This window comes from Gavia stellata, chromosome 15, assembly GCF_030936135.1.
Source record: "Gavia stellata isolate bGavSte3 chromosome 15, bGavSte3.hap2, whole genome shotgun sequence".
NCBI lineage: Eukaryota > Metazoa > Chordata > Aves > Gaviiformes > Gaviidae > Gavia > Gavia stellata.
Window position 1 is genome coordinate 1,081,709 of NC_082608.1, and position 23,694 is coordinate 1,105,402.

The following is a 23,694-nucleotide window of genomic DNA, read 5'->3' on the forward strand; positions in this document are numbered from 1 at the left end:
CTCAAACTGAAGAGCACTTGATCGTTTTCCTGATGAAGGCCGTTCAGGTATGCCTTTGGCCGTACAACTTCTTTCTCCCTCCCTCTCAGCAGCTTTTATAACAAGCTTCTAGCTCAGTTTTTAACACTGACGAGTCAGTTCTCAGCTGTTGTATTTTACCAAGGCAAAAGCCTGAAATAATGCACAAGGCTGACAACAGTCATGGTAGCCCGTAGTTAATCTTCATGACATCTATAGTGTTCACCCTCAAAGCTAAACAGGATGCTGTATTTTCTTCATAGGCAGACACGGGGGCTGTCAGTCCAGCGCTGGCCTCCTGGGGTTTGTATCCAGCTCTAAAGCCCTGGCCAGGTTCGTGCTCTGTGTTGTCTTTCCAGCACCCCTTCGTTATCATTTGGGCTGGGTGATAGTACTGTGTTTGCTGCGCAGGTTTCTACAACAGGGTTGGCTGTCATGTGTCCTCCGCCTTGCAGGTGCCTGTGTTCCACTAGCGAAGGGATTTATTAAATTAACCGTTCCAGCATAGGAGGTGGCACAGGAGCAGAATTACATTTGCTTTACCTTCAGACATGACTAAGCCATCAGGCCCTGGTTTTCAAGGGACTAGCACTCCTCGCTGAGCTCACTTTCGAAGTATATGAACTTGGTATTGCCCTTTTTGAGACTTGGATGGGGTGTGCTCGAGCTGGTCAGTTCTCAAATCTGGCTGCTTTGGCGTTTTGAGTTGTAACGGAGCTTTCTTGGAAGCTGATGTTGGTGCCCTCCTGTTCAGCACTGCAGCACTTTCCTATATTGCCTGTTTCAAATGCGGGAGTGGTCTCCTGTCGCTGCTTCTATGCTATGAAAGTTGCGCTCAAAATTAATCACTTGAAGAGATTATTTCTTTCAGTGGAAGGAGGCATTTTGTGTGGTCACTGCTAAGCGAGGATCCCAATATTGTAGCTCCAGACCTAACTGAAGCCTGGCAGAGGAGGCAGGATCTAAGAATAGGTCTGGCTTACGAACCTTGCCCTGCAGAAGGATCTAGCCCGTGAGTTCAGGGTAGTCCTTCCAATAACGAGCTCGATAAGCCAAGAGAGCGCTTGCTTTAAAGTCAGGTTGAAGGAACGATACGTGTGGCAGGCGTTAGTTTAAAAACTACCTAAAATGAGATTCTTTTAGGCCGTTAGAAGTCCAAAGCTATTATCCCCTGAAACTGGTCAGGTAGATCTTTCTGGGGCTCTTTTCCCTGCCTTTCTCCACACAGCCATTCACGCCTGGCTCCTTACCTGGAAGCGGCAAACAGCAGTGTTTCTCAATCAGTAGTGGGTAGTATTTTTGAGATCTGCGGGTCCCTTTTCAGCCCCGGTTATCTGTGAACGGATTCGCAGTCTCTCTTGCTTTTCGCACCCGTGTTTACTGCGAGGTTAGACTGAGGCCCGACAGTCACCTCCCGGGTCAGGAGGCCTGTGCGGAGAGGTGGGGGAGCCTTCGGGTACCGCCTCACGCTATGGCACGTAGCGGGAAATGGCAGTGGCCGTGACGCCCGAGGCGGCCGGGGCCGGTGTAGGCCCTCCGGGGCCGGTGTAGGCCCTCCAGGCCCGCGGCAACCCGCTGCCCCTCGGCGCCCGGGCTGGGGCCAGCGGAGCCCCGGCCCCGCGGGGCGGAGGAAGGGGGCGGTGGGGGAGTTCCGGGCGTCTCCCCCGGCGGAGCTCCCGCCGAGGGAGGGGACCGGGGCCGCCGGTCCCGGCGCTGCCGCCCGCCCCGCCCGGGGCCGGGCTGGCTCCGCCCCCGCCGCCCCCGGAACCCTCCGTCCCGACGGCGGTTTCCGCCCGGCGCACCAGGCCCGGGACCGGAGGCGGAAGCGTGGGCGGCGGGCCGGGCCGGGGCAGCGCGGTGGCGGTTGTGCGGGCGGCGGCGGGAAGCGAGCCGGGCCCCATGGCCTCCTCCTCCAGCATCGACATCGAGGACGCCACCCAGCACCTGCGGGACATCCTCAAGCTGGACCGGCCGGGAGGTGAGGGGCCGGGGCCGGGGGGGGGGGGCGCGGGAGGCCGCCGGTGGTGGGCCTGGCCGGGGCGGGGCCGCCGCACAGGGCCGGCGGCCGCGCTGTGTCCCGGACCGGGGCTGCGGGGCCCTCCTCAGCCGGTGCGCCGCGGCTCCGCCGTCTGTCAAGCGGCTGCGCGCCGGGGCCGGGCCGGGCCGGGCCCGTCTCCCCTCGGGGCGCCCGGTGGCATCGCCCTCCGCCCGCTCCGTCCCGCCCGGGGCGAGGGGGGTCCCGCTCGGCCCTGCCCCTCTCCCCGAAGAGCCCGGGAGGCACGGGGAGGTGTGCACCGGCGGGGTAAGGAGAGGAGCCAGCCCGAGGAGCCTCGCGTGTGGGAGAGGACTCTTGGGGCTGAGCAGAGCGGGAGCAGTTGGGCCCCAAATCTGGGCTGCTGCTGCTGGGCCCTTGTTCTCTGAGAGGTATCGCCGCTGAGAGCTGAACAGCACCGACCTCCGCTCAAGTCTCCCTCCTTTGTTAAGAATATGTTGTGTTTTCCCCAGGTGTCTTGCTGGGCTCGGTGGAAGGGGCTATCAGGCCTCTCTCAGATCAGTGCCGTCCTCAAACCTGATGAGGTAATGGTCTGAAGGAGACTGAGACTGTGAATGTTTCGCAAAAAACCTTACCTTCTGGGTAGAGGACAGAATTTATGCCCGTGTTGTGCTCCTGTTGAGGAAAAAGCAGGAATAACATTGCTTTTAAGTGTCCTTGGAGTCAGTACGAACGTGCTATCTCCAAAGCAACTGCCGCTTGTGCTGCCTTTTGCTTGGCCAAAAGGATGAGAGGTTGGATGCAGGATTGTTGTGGGAGGGGTGTAGAGGCACATGGTGTGATGAAGCAAACCTGCCAGAAGCCAGCTTCATTAGTTTTACTACCCATAGAGAAACTCCTCATTTCTTGAAGTAGTTTCTTTTGTTTCTGGAGCACTTGGGTGCCCCCGGATTATAATTCTTACAAGAAAATACGTTTTCCCTTCACAGTGCAGCGCTCTGTACTTGAAAGACTGAAAGGAGAACTCAATGCAGGGATGGGGAACACTTGTTTCACAAGCAGTTTCTGAACTGAAAGGATGCCTCATGGTTGGGAAATGGTTGGAGTTGTTTCTGTTCTCTCAAGTTGACTTGACTTTCCTCTGAAGCAGCTTCTCTTGCTGGTTGAAGCAAAGGAGTTATTTACTGAGTATGGCTTATTTAATTTTTCTTCTTTCCTATTCATTCGCTTTATACCTTCTCTGTCAACTCTAGTGCACAAGGAGGCAGTTGAGAGGAAAAGGAGCACGTGGACAGTAAGTCAAGCAGTAAGGAACCTGTGGTTGTTCTCAGCAGAAATCACAGAAATCACTCAGCAGAAATCTATCTGCAAATAGACTTGAAAGAACTGGACATAATAAAGTGAAGAGCAAGAGTACATGTCTGTTAACTGAAAGCCTCTGAAAATCCTGTTAGGATGTCAGAAGAAAGGGAAACTGGGGGACCCTGCAAGGCTTTTGAAAGAGAATAGAAGCAACCTCATGAATAGCATCTGTAGGGCTAGTCTTGTCTGGTGTAAAGGTCAAGGTCCTCTCTAATTCTAGTTTCTGTTATACCCTGGGTTTCATTTACAGGTTTTAAAACCCAGCAGAGACTAGTGTAGCTGTTTTCCAAGGTTATTACCACTAAAAGTTTTGCAGTACTAGGCGCACGTAGCTCTGAGCAGCATTATGTTACTCTGGGTGCTGTGCAGGCAGGTGACAAGAAACACCCCCTGCTCTAAAGAATTTGCAACTGTCACAACACTTTTTTAGTTCTGCTGGTTTTGGTGCTCGTGAAAATGCGATTCACCACCAGAGTCTCTCTTGACACAGTTTTCTCCCAGTTTTGGCAAACGTCATCCGTTGCTTCAGTAGCCTTTGTCCTTTTTTGATGCCGTGCCCTCAGCACGGGGGAGCTGCGTCATCAAACCACGGACCTCCCAGTTGGGACGCATAGACAGGCTTTCAATGCCACTGTGCCATGGAGGAGAGTCCCTGCTGGGGTTGTGGGCAGGATCCTTCAATCCATGCTGAAATCTCTGCTGATAACCAGGTGTTACGTGGGCTCACCCTACTCGTGTGGCGTTTTATCAGGGGAAGTCACCGTTTAGTACAAAGCAGCGTCCCTGGTGTGCTGGGGGTGGTGGGTGGGTGGGAGCAGGAGGAGTTCAGTATCTCGGCTCTGATTGCTCCTGCTTTCCTGCTCTTTAAAAAGGTGATGAATATAACCACATTTCTTTCCCTTTGAAGGCTTAGATCTACCAGTCTAGGTTAACATTTTGGTTTTGTTCATGTACCTACCAAACACTGAGCCGCTTCCCTTCTTTCATGCCTTCAGGACTGTGTGCAGCAGCACTTGTGCTTGTCTGGCTCCTGCTAAGACAGAGCGAGGGGCTAAGCCCATTCCCGAACTTCGGTGTACTGTTGTTGTGCCCATCAGCCTCCAGGGAGTTTCCTTCTTCCCTTTCCCATGGAGCGAACGTCGCTGTCCATAAAGAGCAGAGATACTTACATGAGCCATTCCTGTTGCTGCAAATAGAGGAAAGACTGTATCGTCTTTCTCTGACAGCCTGGATGCTTTTTCTGTAGTGAATGTTTTCCTGCTTTTGGTTGAGAAGGATCAATTGCAGTTGATGGAAGTTGCTGCAACTGGGCAAACGCCTATGCTATAGGAATAAGGGGCGCATCTTAATCTTGCAACAGCAAGCACAGCACAAATGTGTGAGGTGGTTACAGGATCCCATTCCCTGGGCTGAAGTCTCCTTGTGCTGTGTGAGTGCCGCTGCTCTTTTCTTTATGCAGTGCAGGTAAACTGAGGTGAGCCCCGAAATGATCTCTGCGTCGGGATACCCTGTCGCTGCACAGGCTTTTTCTGCCCGTGGTGTAGTTGCTGAGTTAATGACTCTGTTCATAAACAGGCAAGTTTTAAATATTCTTCCGGCAAATGAATAATAGTTGCAGTTATTTCTGTAGGCAGCAGCACTCATCCTGCTATGTTAAAGCCTATTTGGTAACTGAAAGCTAGTTTTACTTTCGAAGGAGGTGCCTCTTGCCCACAGTTACGTTTAGGTTCGTTACGTGTGCCAGTAACAGTGGAGCTTTTGGTCCTGGGAGCAGCCATTTTGCAAAGAGCTCAGCAGCAGTTGTTACCTGGCAACGGTATACGAAATTTCACTTTTCAAAAGCAGTGAAAATTTCAAGCGAGGATTTTGCTGAGACAGGAGGCTTTGACTTTGGTGTGCTAATGTCTAAGTGCAGATGGAGTGGGCTTGCTCTCCAGTGGGGATCGTCAACTATTTACCTTGCTAATGAAACGGAGAGAAGAGTCTCCTTCACCCCCTGTTAACATCTGTCCCCTTCTAAAAGCCTTCAGAACGCATGGAGGCCACCAGGCAACTTGTGCTAGGTCAAATATATGAAGTCAGGGCACACGCGCTCTTCAAAGCACAGCTGAAACTCTGAACAAACAGTTGCTTTACGCAAAACTTGAGTGCTGTAAACTTCAATGTGACTAGTTGACCAAGGGAAAAACATGGGAATCCCGTAGGCACAGCTGCACAGTGTCACAGCTAAGTCACTCGAACACCTGGACTTTGAGGTCAGGTCTCACAGTCGGAAGCCAGTTTTGGAAAGTAACAAATGTATTATTTCCGGCCAACCCCAAATTTTGCAGCTAACCACTGTATTGCTGGACTTCAGAGATCTCTCTGCAGGTGTGAGGGTTAGAAATGACCCTTCAAGAATCCTTTGGTTTGGCAATTGATTCGGTAAATCTGAATTACCAACTTAATCTTTCTGATCCAGGACTGTTTGCTCGTTGAACCTGATAAGTTCCTTGTTCCCATTCATTGGTCTTTTTATGGTCTGCTGGGATTGCTTGTGTAAGAAAATAGCTACATCTTCGCTCTTTTGTGGGGAGTTCAGTTTCTTACACGGGAGGTCTCTTAAACATCCTTTTTGGACAAGAATACTCTTCCTAACCAATTCAGCATATTCTACCTGATAGACCAATACAACCTGACAAAAACCATCCGGAATTAGTGTATTTCACACAACGCTGTTTCTTTTAAGAGGATATTGTGTGCAGTTGATCGTGCTTTCCCCTAGGTTCAGTGAATGAGAACCAGAGGCCGTCAAATTCGTATAACGGAGACCTGAATGGACTGTTGGTGCCTGATCCCATCGTGGCTGGAGATGGACCTTCTTTGGCTAAGCCAGTGCATCGCAGCATTTCTCTGGGAGCCCTGCAGGAGAAGCAAGTCATGTAAGTTTTGTCAAAGAAAGGCTGAGAGAGAATAGAAAATGGTTAAAAATTAGTTCTGGTGTGCCTGGACAAGCATGCTGGGAATCTGACAGCGAGTTCTAGGTTGAGTTCAGGTGGCAGTTGTGAGTCCATGCTGTTGGTCAGAGCTTTTGTAGCTTTTGTGAGGCTGATGCATGGAGCCTGGCTGCTCAGGAACTGAAGAATGTCAGCAAAGGTGTTTAGAGAGAAGGGGAGCAGGACTGGCCGCACGGCGGACATTGCAAGTCAGGATGGAGATAAATCCGCAGGGCTCTGGGTGAAACTTAGCGTTCTCATGTAGACCTCCAGCTGGACTCCTTCAGGGACCCAAGTTACCCGAGAGGTAACTTACACCCATTTGCAGTGTGGTAGACCTTGCGCTTGTCGAAGTATTTCTCTCCACATAAGTTAAAACAGGACAAATGATCCTGAGCTAGATTTCTACCTAACTCTTTGAGTTATGCATGTACATTGGTGTGTTTTGGACAGTACATGTGCTTTTACTGCTTATATGCAAGAGAACATATGCATATAGAATACTTTGGATTTGTCATGGGAGTAATAATACAAATCCACAACTACAAATCCACATCAGTCTAATTAGTGTAATGCTTGGCTTCGTGTGCTGACTCTTAACATCAGAGCTCACGTAAATAGCTTTTGTTCGGGTTCTCTGGTCAGAGTTTTGAGAGGGGATGCTGTGAGAACCATGAGCACCGTGCACTGTTATTGATGAGGTTCAACTGGTTGGCTTTGGTCTCTGCACCTTCCAGTGCTGGGTAGCAGTTAAGGTTACTTTAACCAAATATAGGTCTGTGCTCAAGTCAAATAGACTAATGGACTGTGAGAAGAGACTGGAGGTTTTTAAGCTGAATAACCCAGGTGTTTGGCTCTCTGAAACCTGTGACACATGGGGAAGGGAGACTCTTAACTCAAAGTAGTTTCTGTTTTCAGTTGTTCAGCTCAAACCTCCTAGATGCACAGAATTCTACATTGCTGTTAAAAAAATGAATAGCAAATATCTGACCTCTGTTCTCTTCCTGTGAGTCCTGTCTGATATTTTTTTTCCCCTTTGTTTTTCTTAAAAGCTGCCTTTCCGGTGATGACAGCTCCACTTGCGTAGTGATATCGGCAAAAGATGTGGAGATAGTGGCCAGCAGTGATTCCAGCATCACCAGTAAGGCCAGAGGGAGTAACAAGGTAAGGAGCAAGAGAAAGCGTAGTTCTGTCTCTTTTTTAGCCACATCAGCTCATGCTTGAATATATTAAACAGAAATTACTATCTCCTTTCCTGTGTTACAGGAGCTTGGAATTAAGTAGAAGTTTGTCAAAGAGCTTAACAAGGGGCAAAAATTGGAGCGGTGTCTTGTAGCTGCTTGTTACTGTTATTGCAGAGTCTGGCCAAGTTATCCTCTAATTTTCAGGAATAAGTCCACAATCTAAGCTGTAGGTTCTTGGGAAGGTGCCCTTCCTTCACAAACAAGCTTTTCCTGCTGATTGTTTCTTCACTGGAAGGTCTTCACTGTGGAGGGAGGGTTGCTCTTGATAGTTTGCTAGCCTCAGTCCTGCTGAGGGCTCCACCCAGCAGATCAGAGCTGCAGAAGAACCAATATGCTGAGATTAGAACTAGTGCTATAGCGTAGTACGAAGATGTGCTCAGAACAAATGCTAGCAATTGGGAGAGAGAACTCTGGTCTTGATCCTGTTGGCACTTTTCCATATTATATCATTTTGCTCCTTAATGTGCAGTGAATTAAGGGACCACAGAGATCGTAAAAGAATACTGTACCGTGTTTGTTATTGTTTTTCATAGATAATACTGAAGATAAAAATGAAAGGGAGGATTGCTGCCATAATTTCCAAAGTATTTCTCAATTCTTTGCTCACGGAGGCAATGCTTATCAGATAAGACCAGGACTCTCAGTTTCTTGGAAAGCAGTATTAAAACTAAAAAGCAAATGCCCATGCAGCAAATCTCTTTCTATATTTCAAAAAAGTTTCCAAGAACTGGGAATCCAGACGCAGTGCTAATAAAGAGGTAAAGGCTGCTTTGCTGTAGTTGCAGGGTAGAACGTTGGTTTGCAGTGTGACAAATTCAGTGAGTTGCATTCCTTTTTGCAATGGAAGGAAGCATTCATCAGCCTCCAGAGCTCTGAATGTTCAGTGCTCTGCTACCTGGCATTCAATGTGCAATTCTTCTTACCAACTGCTACTTCTAACAGTTTCCTACTAAGCATTACAGATCTTCCCTATGGGAAGTCATGTATTTGGCAGGTTTGTTCCAGGAAAAAGTTAATTCCAGGCATTTCTCATGTTTTGTTTTCTTTTTCTTGAGCAGGTGAAAATACAGCCTGTTGCTAGATATGACTGGGAGCAGAAATACTATTATGGCAATCTGATAGCTGTTTCAAACTCTTACCTGGCTTATGCCATTAGAGGTGAGATACCTTCTTGTCTTGGATGTGATTTGTATTCTTTTCCTCTGTGTATCTCTAAAAGAGGCAAAGTTTGCATCAGAAGGAGGTAACTGGCAAGAATTGAAACACATCTTGCAATACCCAGATCAGGGTGCTGTTGTAGTGGGATTATAAGTGAAGCTGGAGCTACGGAGGAGAGAAGAGTTGGTCGTGTAGGAGAGTTTCCACTGAGAAGGCAAGCTTTTCTGAAGTTAGGAATAAAAGAAAGAGAAGGATTCAGTGAGGATGGAGGAAAAGTTGAAGGACTACGTTGGTTTCACTGGACGCTAAGCTGATGTTCAGATTACTCCTCTAATTAAATATTTCTCCAGTAAACAAGCTTCTCTGTAGCTAAGCACAGAAACAGCCCCGTGGTAATTTGAGCAGATAAATGTTTGCTTGCATAAATTTAGAGTTGAGTTTAAGGCTAAATTTAGAGGAGCCAAAGAGCAATGCAGATGCAGTGTGTTTTGCAATAGGAAGGGAGAGAAAAGCAGAACGACTTAGGGAAAGATTCTTTCACAACATATATGAAACAAATGAATACTTAGTCAGGTGCAGCGTCTCTTTCTGCTGTCATATAAGCACACAGTGTTTGGGGCTTCCTCAACTCTCCCCTTTCTTCTTAGTCTAGCACCCATCAGTTTGTCTGGCCTTTTATGAAATCTGCTACTCCGCTTCTGTGTTTTTTCCTAGCTGAGGTTATTTTAGAGCAGCTTTAGGGTGTCTCACCCTTTTTTAAAGTATTAAAGCTTGGGTGCAGTTAACAGCATGGAAAGCTGAGTGATCTGCTAGCATTGGGTTGGGCATCAAGAAGCGGAAACAATATGGTCTCCATAAGACTGGCTGCATTATAGTGGTGTTTGTTTGAAATGGGGAAGTTTTTTACCTTTGCTTGGTATGTGCATGCTCTAAAGCTTGTTCTTTTCCGTCACGCAAGCCAAAAAGCAGTGCTTTTTGCCGAGTGAATGTTTATGCTTTTTACATTCCCCTTACAGAAGATGTATTTGAGGTACCTGCCTCTCAGTGACTCCTTTTCTCCTGTTACTGAAAAGGAAATTGCAATTAAAATCAATTCACTGTCACTGGAGGTGAGTCTTGGAGGTTTGGTAGCTTTGTCATCAGCCTGAAATAAAGATTTAGGCCTTGCATTTAATGAAGGCGTCTTTCATGAGAATAATCCTGGGAATCATGCGAGGTCAACTTCTGTTGACTTTTTTAAGTAGAGCAACTTAGAATTTGCGGTGCTCAAGAAATTGTAGAAGATATGGAGAATTAAGCTGCCCCTTACAAGCCAGGCAAGCTCCTTCTTGATGCTGCTGTTCCAATCCTCTGCACAAAAGCTGAAAAGTGCAGTAAATATTTGTGCATGTATCCTGGGCCTTGAAAGGGCTTGTTAGCATGGTACCTGTTGATACGGGTTTTCAGTGTGTTGTCAGTGAAAGCTGGTGGCAGGATGAGTGCAGGAAACAACAAGCTGACGGCTGGAAACAAAGACAGTCCTGTGGGGAAACTGCACAGATAAATGGTGACTTCTCCCTCTCTTTTCTGCAGCTGCCAGTAATGGCTCCGCTATGGTGCGGGTGTTGAGCGTCAGCACTGCTGAGCGGACCTTGCTGAAAGGATTCACAGGCGGTGTGGCAGATCTGGCTTTTGCTCATCTCAACTCCAACCAGCTGGCGTGCCTGGATGAGGCCGGCAACCTTTTTGTCTGGCGCCTGGCCATGGATAAAGAAAAAATCCAGTATCTTGTCAAAATGCGCCTCAGAACTGTCTTTGTGTAATGGTTAGATGTGAATGCAGCCTCAAAATTGCAACTTATTCTGTAGCCTTTTCAGGATAGCAGCTTGCAGGGGGAAGGTCAACAGTTCTGCCCCTTCCAGAGTATCAAATCCATCAACCTCTGCCTGTATTCAGCACAATCATTACATGAAATTGCACGTAACTTGAAATTCTAGGAGTGACACCTCGGCACTCCTTCTGGTCCAGGCAAAAGTAGTCAGTGAGAAGTGTCAGTCTGCACTAGCTGGCTTTACACATGGACAGCGTCACCTCAACCATGCGACTCATGTTTGTCTGGTTCTAGCTCTTTTCCTCAGCTACTTTTCTGGGGAAGAGGATATAATACTGCCCTCCTGCTCACTATCTTCCTTCCAAACCTGTCATCCCTCTTCTTTTGGTGGTCATGAAATTTATTTTCAGTGTTTGATTCACTGCCCTAAATTTTTTCCTTTTAATTGCTAGGATTGACTGCTTGGGAAGCACATCAGTCTATGGATATGTCCTCTTAGGTTGTGGCTTCTTAATTTTGATTGTATACCATCATTTCAAAAGCAACCGAAGCAAAGCTGGTTTGTTGTTGTTTAAGATCTGATTTGTATGAGTGGACCAGAACATTCAGCCTGGGGCAATGTGGTAGCTTTTCTGTCTTGCTGCGGTAGTGTTGTGATGCTAGCTGAAATCATTTAATCTGTCCATTAGCAGTCGTGTGGATTGCACATTCAGAGGGGTGTGGGTGTGCTTCTGTTGTGCTTATCCTGTCCCTGTCTGCAGCCTGCAAGAGAAAATTATGAGACTATATTAACTTTTGTAAGCTTAACCTCTTCTGCCAGTGAAGAAATGCTAGCTTGCCACCTTTCTTAGCAGAATCTTTATATCTGATTTCTTTTTGCATCTCAATGATCCAAAAAATCTTGAGGTTTAGTAGTATTTACCGGAGGACCAAGCCTGAATAGGTTATTGTTGAGTGTCAGAAGCACTGCCAGAGTGTTATGTTTCTTAACCGTGGTGATCAGAGAGGAGATCTTGGTTAACATCAAGCGACCTGACAATACCCCGCTGAACACCTTTCGAAGAATCATCTGGTGCCCTTTCATCCCAGACGATAATGAGGAGAGTGGTGAAGAGGGAAGTCAGACACTAGCGTTGTTGCACGAGGACAGGGTAAGGAAACCTTGCTTTTGAAACGTTGTCCCTTATTAGAGGGAGAGAATCTAATGAAGGAAAGAATGAAAGTGGTTAGAGGTGTTAAAGCTTCTGTCCACTCTGTGCTAGGGATCCTCCCGTAATATGAAATGTCGGATTCCTCTTTTCTGAGGAGAGGTCATGCTGATCTTTCTTCAGGGCTCAGGAGGAAGGAAAGTGAGAATTTCTGCTCACCATCAAATAGCAGGACCCCTAGAAACAATGTGGAGGGACAGAGGCATCACTCATCTGCTCAGGCTGAGCCAGTTCCCAGGGGAGGGGGATTGGTGAGCAACAACTACAACTGCTGAGAGCAGTTACCTATACTTATGTATAGCTGAGTGTCAGGAAAGCATCTAATGGCCAAACTGGGTAGAAATGGAAAGGTTTATGTGACATACTTGTCATTGGGCTGATATGTCAGGATATAAGATAAGGATATGAGAAATTCTCCACTGAATCAGACCAGTAGTTGTAGAAATAAACCTGTGTGCCCACATGTTTGTTTTCCAGGCAGAGGTGTGGGATCTGGACATTATCCGAACGAACAACAGCTCCTGGCCAGTGGAAGTGCCTAGCATCAAAGAAGGCTTCATCGTAGTGAAAGGCCACAGCACGGTATAAACCTATTTTGCTTTCTTTACTGCCATCACATAGGTGATGGCTACAGGTTTTCTTTGGGTTATAGTGTCTCAGGAGCTGCAGTTCTTAGGCCAGTTTTCTGTAAAAACCCCAGTTTCTTACCCATCCACACTTATCACCCACAACCTCCTGGCTATGTACACACACTCTTGGTAAGTAACCTTTGTTTATAGAGCCAAGGTGAATGTGTAGTCATTTGCTTTGAAAATGGCTCTTGGAAAAAACTCATCTGTATTTCCAAGGGCCTGTTTGCCAACCTGGGCTGTATTTCAACTATTTTGTTATTATCTCCTGGTAAATGGAACACTTAATGCTGCAGTGGTTTACTTCTGGATGAGAAGGGGAAAATTAAGCCTGACGTCATCTTTATTCTTCTATGATTTCCCTAATGCGTATAGTTATATCTGTGAGTACAGCGGACCAGGACTGCAGCTGAGTAATCCAGTAGGTGATATTTTGAATATAAAAGAAACAACTGGAAAGAGCGCAATTTCACTTCTTGAACAGGATGATGACAAAGTAATTGTATCGCTTAGATGAAACAATTATGATTGTGAAACGATAATGACTGTGAAAAGTCAGAAGATCCCAAAACAAAATGAGCTCTGTTGATAACATGAGTAACAGTGGGAGCAGTAGCAGCACAATCCATTGTACTTAAATTTGCTCTCTGGAAAAGGTGATTGTTAATTATTATTACAAACAAAAGTCCTGTCTATTCTTCTGTGAAGGGTTAAGTTGCCTGCTGACATGTCTGTTAGAAATCACTCTGACCTCCTGTACTATCAGAGTGTTAGTCAAATTCCTGTTTGAAGAGAGTACTCTTTCTCCCTGAAAAGCTATAAAATTACTTTCCTGTGTCTTTTTTTTCCCTCTCTGTTTAGTGCCTGAGCGAAGGAGCACTTTCTCCAGATGGAACTGTGTTGGCCACAGCAAGCCATGATGGTTTTGTCAAATTCTGGCAGATCTATATTGAGGGGCAAGACGAGCCCAGGTAACTGGAGAATTAGAAAATTAAGGATCTTGGAACAGAGAGCAGCATTTTCTCTGTGAGAATTTCCTTGTTACAGAATTACCTGCGATGGTTATTCTCAGGACATTACAAACGTTCACCCTAAATCTTCATGAAGTAATTTGTTGCTGAAGGGTTATATCACTGAATATCACACGTGCTCAAGGTTTGGTGAACTTAGGGGAAAAAAAGCAGAGAGCTGTGTCTGGAAGCAGGAGTTCTGTGCTTTGCACAGGCTGTAGTCAAACTCTTTTGCGCTGTCCCTGTAAATGCAGAAAGCTTTTCTAAGCTGTTCTTCTCAATGTTGACTTCTTTTATGTATTGTGCCCTTGTTAAGACACCAAACCAAATAGCAACACATGATTTTTTTTATTTTGGTCACAATCTATGGCTGCATGGGCTGTGGTGTCTTTATTTTATATAAGCCTGTAAACAGCTACAAGCTGATAACAACACTTGGTGACTGCTGACTTCATGCTGTCTTTGGACAAGGGGTAATGTGTTCAGCACCCACCTTATATATTCCTTATTTACTACTTCCTGCACACTCAATCTTTTCTGATTCTTTCCTAGGTGTCTTCATGAATGGAAACCCCATGATGGTAGGCCTCTTTCCTGCCTGCTCTTCTGTGACAACCATAAAAAACAAGACCCAGAGTAAGTCCTCAATCCTGTACTTGGAGTATCAAGGTTTAGTAGTGTCTTCTAACTCTACCTTTGGAGGGTTCCTTGTAACTGCATTGTACTTGTAAAATTTTAGACTTCTGGCAGGAGCAAGTCCTGTTCTCTTTGTAGTCAGTTTTCTAGTGATGGACAAATAAATAAGGCTCTGGAGCACAGCCTCAAGTGACCTTAATCCTAGTGTCAATTCCATGAAAGCAATGAGGATTCTAAATTAATGAGTCCTTTCAGGTTTGTGGTATGGTCAGTTTTAACTGGCCTGTTGTCCTTCAAATTTCTACTGCAGTTGTTGATTTAAAAAGTAACTGTTTTGGTTTGTTTTTTCTTTTTTTTAAATTCTTTCTTCGGTCAGTTGTGGCCTTAAGGTTCTTGAGAGCTATAGTGGTTTCTAATCTGCCTCAAAGTTCCCGGAAAATCTCTTGCTTTTAAAACACAGTTGGGCAAAATCAGCTATGGGCAGCTTGGGAGGAACTTTTCTGTGAAATGTCCTTATGGGAAGGACCAGATCTTCTTTAAGAGAACTTAATTCTGTTGTGCCTGCAGGGTTCCCTTCTGGAGATTCCTCATCACAGGAGCAGATCAGAATAGAGAACTGAAGATGTGGTGCACTGTGTCTTGGACCTGTCTACAAACTGTCCGGTAGGTATTGATACATTGACTCCCCTGAGGGGTTGGATTTATTTTGAGCCAGAGGACAAAGGTCTCAATTTCCACGTAGACTTACTTTGCAAAGGTGATCCTTGGTCTCCAGTGGAGTCTACTCTAGCCCCAGTTAGAGCCTTCTCCTTTGCCAATCTGACCTATCTGTTGAAAGCTATCAAGGCTGTGGCAGACTGTCAGGTCAAGCTTTGGCAGGGCTGGGGAGGTTGATCCTTTTGTACAGTCTCCTTGGCGTTACCAAGACCCGTTTTCTTCATTTTGTTCTGTAAAGCAGAGACATACCTGTAGCATGAGGAGAGGCATTCCAAAATTGCACGTCTTGAATGCTTCCCTCTGTAAAAATACTAGGTATTCAATAACCAATCTAGGAGCTTTTTCTATTATCGCTTTTTCTGATTTAAAGAACGAGAAACTGCTGTTGACAGAGCTTAAGCAATTCTGTAAGGCTTTTTTGATGAGCCATGTAGGTCCAGAAGTTGAAATTCTGCTTTAGTCCCTCCTTTCACTCAGCTTATGTTCCCTGATTTTACTTTTATGGTGGTGGATCATGGCCTGTCTGATCACATGCACGCTTAAGGCTGCTTCTGAATTGCCCTCTTAAAGTGAGAAGGATATGGTATACAGCTGAGTGCTGCTTTTTCCACCTCGTACTACAGAAGGTCCAAAACCTGTAGAAGGGTTCTTTTGGTTTGGTGGATTTTTGTTTTTAAATCTGTAGCATTGGCTCTTGTCCTCCTGCGAATGTGGAACATGTTAAGTAGCGACAAACTGTCATCTTTCATTTAAATGTTCAGAATCCATAACTAGATCCTATTGTGCGATCTTCCTGCTGGTCTCTTAGCTGAAGTCAGCACTGATTCCTGCAATTATGTTTTTGTTCTACTGGGTGGTTGCATTGTAATATGGCTGTACACTCCTTAAGATGTGTCTGGGTTTTTTTTTAACTGATGCAGTTTCATAGCAATCGTTCTGGTTGTGCTAATCTGTCTTGCTTTCTGCACTCCCCCCCTCTTGTTTGTGGACTAGCTTTTCTCCTGACATCTTCAGCTCCATGAGTATTCTTCCCAGCCTGAAAGTCTGCCTGGACCTCTCCGCTGAATATCTGATACTGAGCGATGTGCAGAGAAAAGTAGGTGGTTCATCTTATTGCTGACTGTGTGGGTAATGATGACAGAAGGAGAAGTGGCAGCAGAATCAGTCACACAGATGGCCCAGGTCTAGGATTTGCACGTTAATAGCTAAAAATGCAGAGGTTGGCCTCAGCTATTTCACCACAAGATGACAAATGGTAACAATTCAGCTGATGAATCTTGAGGAGCCTTAAGGATTACTTCTCACCCTAAAGTAAAGCTCTCCTTTGGAGGAACCTGTGTCTGCACTGTAGGATTGAGTTCCTGATCAACATAGACAGGAGTGTGCTTATTGTGGTTCCCTGGGGTGTTCTGTTTCAAACTTAAATGGCTCAGGCTTTATTCCTCACGTAATTCCCATTGTTCCAAATCTCATTCAGGTGCTAGGCTGTGTAGTTCACACACACATAGGCGTGGTCTGCTCTGAAAGCCCACTGACTTACTGCTTCCGATTCTTCCAGGTATTATATGTGATGGAGCTGATGCAGAACCAAGAGGAGGGCAAAGCTTACTTCAGCTCCATCTCTGAGTTCCTCCTTACCCACCCAGTCCTAAGCTTTGGCATCCAGGCAGTGAGCCGCTGCCGGTTAAGGCACACCGAAGTCCTCCCAGCAGAAGAGGAGAATGACAACTTGAGTGTAGGTAGGTGATGAAGAGAATTTGGCTGCTGTGAGATCGGTATTTCTTTCCTGACTGGTTCTGGCTGGCTCTTTTCTTCTCTTAGTCTGTACAAAACACATCCTGTGCAGCTAGAGTACTTCAGGGAAACTGCTGCTTGAAGCAGGACTATTGCTGGTGGCAGATCAGGTCATCTGTGGCTTCATCTAGTTGCATGTTGAAGACCCCCAAACACGACCTTTCTGTCTCTGTTCTGGTGCCCTGTCCCAGGGCTGCACCCCTTCCTAAAGAAAATATTCCTAATATTGAACCTGAACCTCCCAACCCAGATTGTAGCATTGCCCCTTACCATGCAGAAACTCCACTGAGGTGTTTCTGTTATTAAAAAAGCGTTCCAGGGCTGTGCAGGCTGAAGTGAGTGCAAGTGACGCTTTGGTTAAGGTACAAGATTAGCTGCTCGGTGTCTGAGCTGCAGTGCTTTTGCGATCGCTTAGCTTCCCTGCGCCCAGCAGAACGCAGGGAACAGCTTCCTCTGGCAGCGTAGGGCTGAGTCCCTCTCCAGCACAGTTTGATGCAGGCTCACAGGAGCAAAAGGATTCCTGGAAGAACTGGCAGGATATATTTTTGTGACTGCTTGTCTGAATAAACTGTGTAATTAAACATCAGAGGTGTGAGCACATGTTCTGAGAAACCAGTTGGTTGCTTCTGAATCATACTGCCCGAGTTGTGCCAGGATGTGAGGGCAGTACGCAGTCTGAGTTGAGGGAAAGGGTGGGATTCTTCTCTATCACGTCTGGAAGGCGTATTCTCAAGCCACAAAGCTTCTTGCAACAGAAATTAACAAACAGCTCTCTTTTTAGAGGAGAGACACATGAGATGTCATGTTCTGGCTGTTACAGCAATGAATACGACAGTGAATCCTATGGAGAACCGTCCCCTGCAAGCATTCCTCAGTCGCTGCCTCTCGAACTCTTGTCTTGCTCCTAATCTCCTACCTTTCTGTTAGTAAAATTTGGAAAGATGCTTTGAATAACATCAACGTATTTCCTGGTAGAAAGATTCCCGGACAATCAGTACAGCTGTATCATGTGCTTTCCTATGCCTATTACTGTGCATAATAAAAGTTAATTCATCTTCTTGTCAATATTCATGGCATATTGCTCTGAAATGCAGAAGCAAAAATGACAGATACGTGAGCAAGTCAGGAGCAGACTGGGACTGGAACTTCAGGTCCCTGATTGGTGCTCAGATAATTAGGACAATTTGCACAGGAATGCCTAATGCATTTTTTTAATGGGGAGTTAGGTTTATCTTTTCTACTCAGCTGCCTTAACTTTCTCAGCAATGAGACTGATACAGGTGTTGAGTGAATGCTGGGTGATGGAAAGTTATTGCAGAGCTCTTCATAACTACAGTTGTTTACAGTCAGGAAGAATGGTTGAGCCCTAGTCTGAACATCTGTACAATATAAGCTAGTGTGTGTCTCTTAAAATAGATCTAACCAGTCACTTCAACAGCCAGAGCAAATCGCTGGCAGTTCCAGACCTCAGCTTCCTCCTCTTTACCTAGTGAGGTATCTTTTTTTTTCCTCTTCCTTGAGGCTTATTTGGCTGGATTAGAGCAAATGTGATTGCTTTCAAATTGAAAAGTAAAGGGAGCGTAGGATATACTTTCCCTTAACAGGGTGAACCCACCTCCAAAGTGGAGAAGTGATGAAGCTGTATCGTGCCGGTTCTCTGCTGCTGGGTCATCTGCTGTGATGTTTTTCTAGTACTTTGCAGTTTCCATCCAACTTCATGTTCTACTTTTGTCTCACTTCCAGAAGGTGCTCAGGGAGCTGGGGCTCTTGAATCAGCAGCAGGCGTGCTGATAAAACTCTTCTGTGTGCACACCAAGTGAGTATGTGTAGCAGCTAGCATGGGCAGCTGTTTATGGTTGTCCTAATCCTGCACTGACCTACAGAAATTTAACTTACCAGTTCCTTTTGCTCATAACAAAAGCTACTTGGACCCACAAAAACTTCTAGCCGTGGTGTGTTCGGTATGGCCTTACCAGGAAGTAGCCCTGCATGGTGCTGGGGTGAGCTAGTATTCTTGTCGCCATGAGTATGCGGTGGCTTAAGAGTTGTGCTCATGTGTAAGCACTGGGAAACGTCTCTCAAATACCCTGGATGCCAGAACTGGGTGGCACAGCTGAATGAGGATCAGCTTCTCCTTCTGTTACAGGCAGAAAACACTAAAGCATATTCCAAGGGAATCAGTTTCGTGAAGAGGAATCTTCTAAGCATTAGACTTCTCTTGGTGATTCGTAAACTGATCAGAGATGCCTGGGTTTTTTTTCAGGGCTCTGCAGGATGTGCAGATTAGATTCCAGCCTCTTCATAGCCCTGACATGAGTGCATCCATGCCTTCCCATGGCGCTCATGAAGAATTTGGTGAGCATTTGTGTTCAGTAGGTCTTCAGTGTTGCTGAGCCTTGAAAGGTTGGTGGGGGGCGCAGCAGGACAGCAGCTTTGGGTGCTTCTTTGTAATAGAGTGGTGTCATTGCATAAAGGGTTCTGAGTGTGGACTGGCTGTGAAGCAGGCCACTTGATTAGAGCCCGGTGTGAGTGTGGAGCATGGGGACATGTTAGGCTAGGAGCACTAATGCTTTCTGCATGCTTGAGTTTGCCTTTCCAGGTGATTTGGCACTTGTGCCAGAAACTTGACGTTTGTCTCTTGTCAGGTGGAAGAGATTACAGTGACACCAAAGCTTTGGGAGTAGCGGGGACTGGGCTGCGTGCAGCGTGCTCTTTCAGTTCATTCACCATTCTGGGATGTGGCTGTTAAACTGGCCTTGCATTTTGGGAAGAAAGGAAGCTTAGATCTATTATTATCTGATAAAGTCTGATAAAATCCACTCTTTAGCATACAAAGACTAAGCATAACACAGGATTTGCTTTGCCCTAAGCTTTGAGTAGGGTGTTGCAAGGTTTTTGCTTGTTCTTTTTGGAATCCAGTATGGCTGGCAAGAGCGTAAGTTCATGCTTGATGGAATTAAAGCTTTAGCTTTTGGGGGCAGTTCTTGTAAATTGATTTGTATTTCTCCCTTGGAAGCCTTTCCCGACCACATGGCTGATCTAAGCACAGAAGGGCTGGGATCTGAAAAAGGATCGGTGCATGGCTCTCAACCAGACCTGCGGCGTATTGCTGATCTGCCTGTACCAGCAGACTTTCTGTCTCTCTCAAATGATGCCAAACCTAAGCTGATGACTCCAGATGCATTCATGACACCAAGTACATCTCTTCAACAGGTAACCAGAGGGCAGCACTGTTATTGTTGGTACAAGGGGTGAGTTTGGATTTTGATACTTCTGGGAACTTTTTCTAGGCAGTAATGAGACTGATAGGCTATGCTAGCTGAATGCAGAGCACAGAGGAAACTCTGTGCGTGTAACCAAACTGAGTAAAGACATGTTGGCGCATCTAAAATGCTAAGCTGGCCTAAGCTTGTGTTGCAAGTGCTGTGTTTAGCTGCAAAGCTGCTGATGTAGCTGTGTTGTATAGAAATACAGGTTTGCTAAATAACTGTATCTAAGCTGGGAGACTGCTCTTACTGGTTTACACACGTCATTTGGGGTTGTGATATAACTATAATGGAAGAAAATATGCCATCTCTACGCATCCTGGCTGATGGGATCCTGTGGGAATGCGTGTCTGAAATCATCAGGTAGGCAGATGGGACTGTAACATCTTCTGCGTGAGATCTGCAAATTGGTGATCCAGTAGCTCAGTGGGTTTTTTTGAATCTTAACACAGTGGGCCTTAACTTGTACAGAAGGCAAGACTTCTCTGTTTACTCCAAGGTTTTCGGTATCGGGAAGCCTGTGAAGCATTCTTTGGGATTTGGTGATCTCCGCAAAGGATAGCAAAGTGTCTTGGTGAAGAGCCATAAGCAAGCGTTTACTCCTCAGTGGAGCTCTGATGGAGCAGTTGGAAAACACAGAATTACTCTTAGTTAATGCCCAGGTCGTGCTTGCTATCTCTTGACCACTCTGCATCCAAATGTCATGTTAGTTTGTCTTAAACCCACTCAGATATTCTTGCTTTATAGCCTGCTTCTGTGCCTATGTACTGAATTTGCGACTGTGTAGTTTTCTCCATGTGCTTTTAGAATGGGAGTAGGCATAGATTAGAAAGTATTTTTAAAAATGCCTCCTTTAAGAAAAGCGATCTGCAACTTAATTGCAAGGTGTGGATTCCACTGGTGAGAAGCTGTGGTGTTTGTGTTTTCTCTGCCTTCCTGTGAGAAATTAACTGTCAGCAGTTTTTTGCCATGCTGATACAGTTCTTGCAGGCAAGGAGCAGAGTGCTTGTGAGCACACTCCACATACACATCCTAAGGCAGGGCTTCCCCCTCCAAGAGAGGAACGCATGGCTGTCACCACAGCTTGAACGTGTACTGGAGGAGCCTGGGTGAGGATGGGCAGTGTATGGAGATGTGCAGAAATGGAGTTCGTGCTGAGTTGACTCACGAGAGCGAGCCATGCCGGCGACAACTTGGGGAGCAAAGAATAAATTAAACTCCTCCTAAAGCTTTTGATGTTGCTGGCAAAGTTGCTGAGTGCAGAAGTTAATTTTGTGCCTGAGGATGGGTAGCCTTCCCAATGCAAAGGTGTCCCAAGGGAGTAGAGAGAAGTTGTTGATGGGGTGACGGTTGTACATACTGTTTGCTGCAAGGAGCACCTCACTCTTCGGTTTAAACACTGCAACTGTTCAGTTTAAACCTGGCTTTTCACTGCTACCTATTTCATAGGAGGCTTTTTCCCGCTGACACCAGGAGCACTGTAGTGTGGACATAGCCTTGAGTTTAGCTTAATCTCTGCTCTCTGCCATAAGCACTGTCAAGCGTAAGAAGCTTGGCCACACCAGCTTTCACAGCTGAGTACTTGTGTGCTTATGTTGGTGTTCTCTGTTGGTGTTTCTTGATAGCCAGAAGCAGCAGTGGGGGCCAGCATATCCTCTGTGCTCTTCACTGCTAGCCAGCTAGCTAGATGAGCAATACCTCTTCTTGTGCATTGGAACTTTCTACTTCCATGTATCGGCAGTGCAGGACCTAAACCCCATACGGGCTCTGGCCTCGCTAGTGGCAACAGACCTTGACAAGAGCAGTCTAGCTCAAAGAGCAAAATGGGGATCTGGTGCGGAGCCCTACAGAATGCCACTTTCTTTTGGGAGAGCAATTCCTTGATAAAAGCAGTCATGGTTCGTGTTATGAGAATGTATTGGGGCTTGCCTTCGACCAGCAGCTGAACACCCTAGCAGTACAGCTTGACCTATTTTTTTTCTATTCCCTCTTTGCCAAAGACTAGGAGTTCTGGAGCCAGCGTTCTCAGGTCAAGCTCTGCTGTTGGACTCTTCTGTCATGTCCTGACGGCTGTATATATTTTTTTTTTTACAGATCGCTGTATCTCCAGGCAGCAGCGTCAGTTCCCTGACTGCAGTCACAGCCATGAGTAGCACTTCTGTCACAGATGCCTCTATGCCCAGGTAAATAGCGCGTGTATTAAATAATATATCTGTAACTGAACTGATATGGTCCTTCAGGGTGGCACAGAGCTGTAGTGTATCTTGTAGGAGAGGAGATTGTAACCAGAGTTAGAAACTGGCCTGAGTCCCAGTGTCCCTATATGGGCAACTGTTTGCGTCTCTAATGCAGCTTGGGCCATGCCTGTTGTCATCCAAGGGGCCAACAATAGTGTTTCATTTGTGCCTCGCAGGGATCCTTTTATTGCATCTCAGTTTTGTTGCTTTACATGCTTCTCCCAAAGGGCTGTCGTTGTTTACAGGTAAGAGAACACTGCAGCCACCAAGGACAGAGAGATAATTGGGACTGTTAGGAAAATCTTACTAGTATTGAGGTGGGTTGGGCTGCATAACAGGGGAAAACTTCGCTTCTGGGGGCTGGGAGAAGGACGAAGACCTATCCCATAGTGTCCTGTTTCTCCCTAAACTCTGTTTGGTGTGCACTGAAGATATAGCAGGTCCCTTCTCTCACTGACACCTTGAATTCTAAGAGATTGCGATGCCCCTCTTGGTTTTTTTTGTTTCGACCTGGTATGTCTTTGGGCTGTGTGGGGACTAGGAGATGCAGGTGCTAGTTGACAGGGAGTGGCTGACCATGGTGGAAAGAGCAAGGGCTTGGAGAACGCTAGTGAAGTTTGGGTTGGACTCCTCCGTTGACCTGGGGATCCCTTCTCCTCACCTCGAGTGTTTGATGCAGGTATGTATCATTAGGGTGGCCTGCTTGATTTGTTTGTGTCTCTGTTTTCTGCAGGCCATCAGAGGACTTGACCGTGAGCCCCAAGATGCAGCTGGACACCAGCCTCACACTGAGTAGCAGTAGCAGCAGTCTCCAGACAAGTCCTAGGAGCCATTCAGTTCTTATCCCAGGCCTGCCTGACAAGCTAACACCAAAGGGACCTGTTCCAGTAAGGCTGCAATTGCTGCTCCCTTCTTCTCTTTATGGGCCAAGGGACCTCTCCATGTGCCTATGCAAGCTGAAATTAGACTTACTTGGATATTAACAGGGCCAGCATCCGCCCTTCGGAAAACACAGCTGCTGGCACAGATCTGCAGCCAGGTTTACCAGTGTTAATGGAGCTTGACCTCAGCATAAAACAACATGTCTCTGAAAACTAGAGACAGCTCTAGCTTGTGCTGTCACTATCACAGTGGTTGAACATGGACAGCCTTTGTGTTAGGAGACAGTGCTATCTGGAAATCTTTCTTCTTTGTTGGTCTGATGGGTCTGAAACAATCATTTCCTACTCCTAAATTTTTATTTCCAGATGTGATGTGAAACAGATTGTGACCAAAGCTTGAAACTGAAATCAGCTTTCAGTCCTGGAGATGTTCAGTGTTAAAACTAACTTTTTCCCTCAAAGAGAAGGGATCCTGGAGCAGAGCAGGGAGATAGAACTGCTGAGACATTTTCTTTTGAAAGTGTGTTCAAACTAGCATTGGCTTAATTGTGTTGTTAGCCCAGCTGAGAGCCCATTATAAGTCTTGGGGCCCTTCTCTGTCTGCTGAACAGAGTGGGAGCACAGGGATCACGTGAAGAAAGGATACAGCTGGCTGTTTCCAGAGTTGGTTGGTGTAAGGTACCAGGGGTTCTTGGGGTGTCTCCACATTACCCTGAAGGCTCTTGTTTGATGATTTGGGTTTTTTTCTTTTTAAAA

The 23,694-nt window shown here is 46.3% G+C and overlaps 1 protein-coding gene across 1 annotated transcript in view; it reads left to right on the forward strand.

Annotated features, from left to right (window-relative positions):
* The first annotated feature begins 1,917 nt into the window (after positions 1-1,917).
* Positions 1,918-23,694, forward strand: part of EDC4 (enhancer of mRNA decapping 4) — a 37,780-nt gene continuing 16,003 nt past the window's right edge. Inside the window, exons 1-17 of the mRNA XM_059824687.1 lie at positions 1,918-1,996; positions 6,138-6,294; positions 7,401-7,512; positions 8,651-8,750; positions 10,323-10,512; positions 11,564-11,711; positions 12,246-12,350; positions 13,259-13,368; positions 13,960-14,043; positions 14,611-14,706; positions 15,754-15,856; positions 16,319-16,499; positions 18,298-18,370; positions 18,818-18,909; positions 19,571-19,767; positions 21,915-22,003; positions 22,791-22,944. Coding sequence (XP_059680670.1) covers positions 1,918-1,996; positions 6,138-6,294; positions 7,401-7,512; positions 8,651-8,750; positions 10,323-10,512; positions 11,564-11,711; positions 12,246-12,350; positions 13,259-13,368; positions 13,960-14,043; positions 14,611-14,706; positions 15,754-15,856; positions 16,319-16,499; positions 18,298-18,370; positions 18,818-18,909; positions 19,571-19,767; positions 21,915-22,003; positions 22,791-22,944 — 2,070 coding nt within the window. The remainder of the gene's footprint in view (positions 1,997-6,137; positions 6,295-7,400; positions 7,513-8,650; positions 8,751-10,322; positions 10,513-11,563; positions 11,712-12,245; positions 12,351-13,258; positions 13,369-13,959; positions 14,044-14,610; positions 14,707-15,753; positions 15,857-16,318; positions 16,500-18,297; positions 18,371-18,817; positions 18,910-19,570; positions 19,768-21,914; positions 22,004-22,790; positions 22,945-23,694) is intronic.